The 5552-nt window shown below is 38.5% G+C and overlaps 1 protein-coding gene across 1 annotated transcript; it reads right to left on the reverse strand.

Annotated features, from left to right (window-relative positions):
• Positions 1–2111: 2111 nt before the first annotated feature.
• Positions 2112–5109, reverse strand: LOC121939414 (coiled-coil domain-containing protein 9-like; the record flags this gene model as incomplete). The annotated part of the gene is made up of 4 exons (XM_042482429.1): positions 2112–2252; positions 3350–3531; positions 4494–4658; positions 5026–5109. Coding segments are annotated over 4 exons (537 nt in total), but the record flags the coding sequence as incomplete, so codon positions are not given.
• Positions 5110–5552: the final 443 nt, after the last annotated feature.

Consider the following 5552-nt stretch of genomic DNA (forward strand, 5'->3'; position numbering starts at 1 on the left):
GTCTAAGGACAGAGGAAAAAGCCCTCTGAGGCAAATTGTGATTTGTGATAATGGGCTTTATAAATAATTGACCTGACTTGAATTGACTAGTGGACATCTATGTCAAAATTCAAGGAAAATTTGATTTATCCAGCTGCTGTAGAAGCATAAAAACACATTTAACCTTCTACTGCAGAGCCTGAGTACATGCCTCTTGTAACCGGTTTTCCCATGTTTAAGAAAAAGGGGAGAAAAACATTGCTTGTGCATCAGCAGTGTTTCTCAGTAAGTTTCAACTTGGCTACATTGAACATACCCAAGCATTTAAGTATTGAACTGTATTAAGCAGTAGCAAATGAACGCTCAACAAACTTGTCTTGTCAGCACTTGTGTCATTAACAAGTCTCTTTCCATTGCAGCTGGCTGAAAAAACATAGTCGGATGGTCCAGCTCTGGCATTTCATTTTTGCTCGCCACACTAGGTGGGTTTCCATTACAGATTTGCACAAAACCTAAGCGATATTTTAGAAATGTGGATAAAACACAGTTGCAAGATGACTGCTGAGTGATGTTCTGCTTCTCCTCTGGTGATCACATTCCAAGAAGCACTGCGATGGATGTTCAGAACATTAGCAGCTTTATTTCTAGCCATCACACTAGTCGTTCTTATTTCCAATCCAAGGCCACGCAGGCGTGTTATAGAGTGATAATGGAAAGGCGAGCCTCTTATATGTGGGAGCGGCCACGTATAAGGGATTTCTAGGAGGTGATAGTCCACGATTTCACAAAGGAATTGTGGATTCAAAACTTCCAGATGATCCACTCAACTTTTGAAGTTATGTGATGCAATAACAGCTCTTGTAGCTCCTGCTGCATCCTGAGGGAGCCAGTTCCTACTGACAAGCACATGGCCATAGCATCATGTGACCTAGAAAAGCCGAAAAAGTGTTTCCATTGCAGTTTTGCAAAATATGGCTTTTTTAAAATCGCCTGAAATATCACCTCATGTGAGCGTAAAAACTTCTTCTATTAGGCATATTTTATATTCACAGTTTCAATTTGTGCAATTTGAGGGTTAATGGAAACCTGTCTAGTCTGACTTGTTTGCATGCCAGTCTGCTTACCTCAGCATATGCAATCTAATTATCAATTGTTAGGATCCTACACCTTCAAATTTCTGGACACTGTGTATTTAAAAACATTGGGAATACCTTCTCAGTTTGTAAATAAAACCTCCCTGTCTGTATTCATTTTTTGTTTTAATAAAAAGAAGGGAATTACAATGTAAGAGGGCTGAGGGCAACATATAAATTGAGAGCCAATATAAAATACAGATGTGTTTGAGTTTTGGGAGTCATATTATGGAATGGACTCAGTGCTGAGTTGAAACTGTGTTGCTCTCAGTTGAGTTTTAAAAAAGCCTTAATATGAAGAACAATCAGAGATTACAATGAAAAAAGATAATAATAATAATTTAGAGTATATTGTTTAAGTAATCATTTATTTCCTGTCTTTGGTATTGCTGTTATTCTGTGTAATCCCTGGGTGGATTTAGGATGGACAAAAATGAGCCTTGGGCTTCAGCCTTTTCCTTTGTCTAAAATTTGTGTGAAATAATCTTTGTTTCTCAAGTTGTATGTAACTGAAATGAAAATTATTCATTCATTCATATGTTGCTAACAGTGTCTACTAAAAGTTTGTGGGCTTAACTTGCACTTGGCTTGTCCATTTACTGAGTACTATGCGTGTGGCTGCATGCCCTGGACTGTGAACCCAGTTTTATGTAAAGTATGATTTTTTTCTCTCTTTTTGGCTGGTTTATTGTGGTCAGGGCTGTTGATCTACTTGTTGTTTTTACCTTTACTTCACTGAAAAAGACTCAGTTGGCATCCATTAAAAGAAATTTGGGGTCCTTCTGAACGTTCCTCTCGGATCAGTGTGACCGCAACTCAAAAGGTTGATTTGGACTCCGGGGAAATACAGCTTGCATTTACATAATAAGCTTAATCAACTCTCATTTATGTAACGGACTTAATTAGCTGCAGGAGGGAGCTGGTGTTGTGTCCTGACAACACGTTGGAGTGACATCATGTAGGACGAACAGAGACACAGGACAGAGGTGGTGTCATCGTCCTGCCAGCTGTTGTGTAACCACAGCAACAGCAAACTAGTAGTGTGTGTTTGTGTGAGTGTGTGCGAGTGTGGACTTGCCTTTCCTGCTTCCCTGCTCGGGTGTGATGCCCTCTGAGGCCACATATGGGTCCTCCTTGAACCTGTGAAAAAAGCCACAGGGTTAGCAACACACACACACACACACACACATCAAATATCAGTGTGTCCTTCTCATCACGCCTGTCAGTTTGAATAAAGATGACGACAAACTCTTCCGATCGTCCTCACCTGTCCTCTGTCCAGTGGCAGAAGAAGTACTCATACTCTTTACTTATGTAACCCTTTGACAACTGAGCAAATTGGTTTGATTTCTTTCAAAAATATGTGGAGAAGGCAACAAGACACTTAACAAGACATGGCCCAACAATTACCAAAAAACTAAGAAAAACACTCATTTTTGGGTAATTTCTTGTCACCTTTTACTAATTTCTTGCAATTTGTGGGCCTTTTTTTTGTCAAGATGGTCATTGCCTTTTTACCCCCCATGTGTTACAAAGAAATCAAAGCAATTTGCTCCCATTTCGAAAGGTCAAATAGCTCGTGAAAGGCATCTGAACGCAGCACAAGAAAACTGATATTGATTCAGGTTTCAAAGGGTTAAAAGTACTACTACCACGCTGTAAAATACTCCACAACATGTAAAAGTATTTCATTGAATATCTTACTTTAGCAAAAGTATCTAAGTATGATCTTGAAAACATAGTTTTTAACTATTTTATGACAGTTAACCCTTTAAAACCTGAGCAAACTGGTTTGATCTCTTTCAAGTGGGACATAACAAAACATGGGTAGAAAGCAGTGAGCAACTTAACAACACATGGCCCAAAAATTTGTAGGAAACTAGTAAAAGAAATAACAAACAAAAAAGAAAAAACAAGAAAATTACAGAAAAGAAGCAAAACACAAAAAAGACGATGAATATGTTGTTTTAGTAGAAGTATGTAAGTATGATCATCAAAATGTAGTTTCTACCTATTTTCTGACATTTATAGACAATCAATGAATTAGTTAATCAAGCAAATGCCTGGCAGGCTTATCAATAATGAAAATATTTGTTGTCTGTAGCCGTCAATAAAAAAAAACTATTAACCAGACACAAACACAGAGCATGAGAAACACAGAAAAGGCTTAAGGTGCTGTCCCTCATGCTGCATCACAGAAATCTCTTCAAATTAAGGCTCAGTGCTTCTTTCCTCACATGTTTTCTGTCTTCTGTGCATCCCACTCTCGTCTCCACTGGCCTGTGGCGTTACGATGGCGTGCCAGTCTCTCCTCGTCAATCTGCTCACGCTCCTTTTTCCAGCGCAGGTACTCTGCTCTCTCCCGGCCCGTCATAGACATGGTCATGTCCACAGAGCCTTTCGGACCAGGCCTTCGGCTCTACGCAGACAGGAGGGGTCACAGAGGGAGGGAAATTAATAATGCTACAGCAGGAAGTCATTCATTCTTCATTCTTTGATAATTTTGGCTGTGGTCATGTATATGGTACGCATTTTGGCAAGATTTTGTTGTTTTTGTTTAATCTTGGAATTTCCAGCTCAGGTCCTACAATAAGTCTAAAATACACTGTTGAAACTTAATTTTTCACATTCATACTGTTAAGTGCAAAAAATGTACCACTGAAACCCATTCAAACTGACATTTTTGATCCCACAGCCATCAAAACATAAAAACATGCATTGTATTATTTCTGGGTGTCATCCTGGGCTTTTGCCTTGGAATTTGTCATTTTGACTATGTTCCACCTGATGACGTTGTGGGAGTGCAGAAATGACGAGACAAAGAGACAGAGTCGAGTCTGGTTACTCTCACCTTAAAACAGCAACACAAGCTCAGTAAAACAAGCTGGTAAGGCTAAGCTGTGCCAATAACAACCGTGAAACTGCATTTCCCAGAATCCCCTTCGCTCAACTCTGAACTCCGCTTCTTAAATTGAGCAGCAATGTTTCTATAATGTCATTTTTACTATATTTGGTATATGGAGAAAATACATGCTATTATTACTAGGTGCACTGTCACAATCAATGTTGCTGCAATCCACTGACATATCCCAGGCTGTGTATACGTAGTATACTGAAAATCATTTTTTGTGTTTTTTCTATCTAAAAACATATTGGCGTCATGAACAAAAGGCATTTAAAGGGTTATAATTCTGAAAATTAATGAATATTTGATATTTATGATTAGGACTGATGTTAGTTGAAAGAATTTACTCAATGAAAGTAGAAAATAATATAAATGCACTTATTTTTTAAAGCTTGATATTGAAAAGTGCGTTATTTGTGTGCAAAACGGTATGAGTGTTAAAGAACCCTAAAGAGTTAAAGAACAATGTTACTCACGGTCCACTCTTTCTCCAGTTCAGCTCCTGTCTTCACATTGTCAAAGTCCAGCCCTCCCCAATTTCGTACGTGTCTCCTGCTCCCCTCCTTGCGGTCCACATCTGGTGCCGGGCCTGAACGTCTCGGGTCGTCCAGGAAATTACGGATTGGCTTGTCTCCATCCGGCTAAGGAAAGGAATCATAAATGTCACATTTGGCAAGTTTACTCCATGTTCATTTACTCCACAACCTGCTTGAGGAACATGTTGATAGAAGTAAAGCTTTGTTAGTTTCTCCTTAAATCTCAATTTAAAACACTTAAAATTTCTCCTTTTGGTCTAAAAAAATTGCAGAAAGTTGAAATTAAATATGGGGCCACTCTGAGAAAAAATGGGAATATAAAATGTTTTAAGGTGGTTAATAAAGCTAAATAACAGACGAACAAACATGAGAGTCTGAGCAGACTGATGGGAGGCAGTAATCACTACAGATGAAAGCCATCGGATGAGCTAAAACATTACAAAATCATTTTTAAAAACAGTGACTCTCATACCCGCTGTCCTCTCTCATACTCTGCTATTCTCTCCATCTCTTCATTCATCTTCTCAATGTTCTGTCGCCTCTTCTCCTCCCATTCCTGTCCAGAAAAAAAACAAATAAATAAACACAAGGGTGCATCATTACTGACAGTTCAAAAATTCAGGAAAATTCATATCTTCCATCACATAAAGTACCAGAAATACAAAAATACAACGTAATTCCACCAGGAATACAGACCTGATGATGTTGCATTGCTTTGTGGTAAAAGTTGAGACAGGTTAAACTTTTTTTTGCAGGAGACCCTGACTTTATGTTTTTTTTTAGCACTGACACTCCCACTGTACCACCGGATGGCAGCATTCAAGAAGGGAGAAAAGTTTCAGAAAAGGGTTTTTGCAGAAGATTATGATGCCACAAAAAAGTTGACTTTCTGGATATAAAAAGCCAACACATTATCATTTTTATTCTATTAGAATCTTGTGTGTCGTTTTGTCAGAATTAGCATATGAATTCTTGAGAATTCTTGAGTATAGCAAAAGA

The sequence above is a fragment of the Plectropomus leopardus genome, unplaced genomic scaffold (assembly GCF_008729295.1).
Source record: "Plectropomus leopardus isolate mb unplaced genomic scaffold, YSFRI_Pleo_2.0 unplaced_scaffold4789, whole genome shotgun sequence".
NCBI classification, from domain to species: Eukaryota; Metazoa; Chordata; class Actinopteri; order Perciformes; family Serranidae; genus Plectropomus; species Plectropomus leopardus.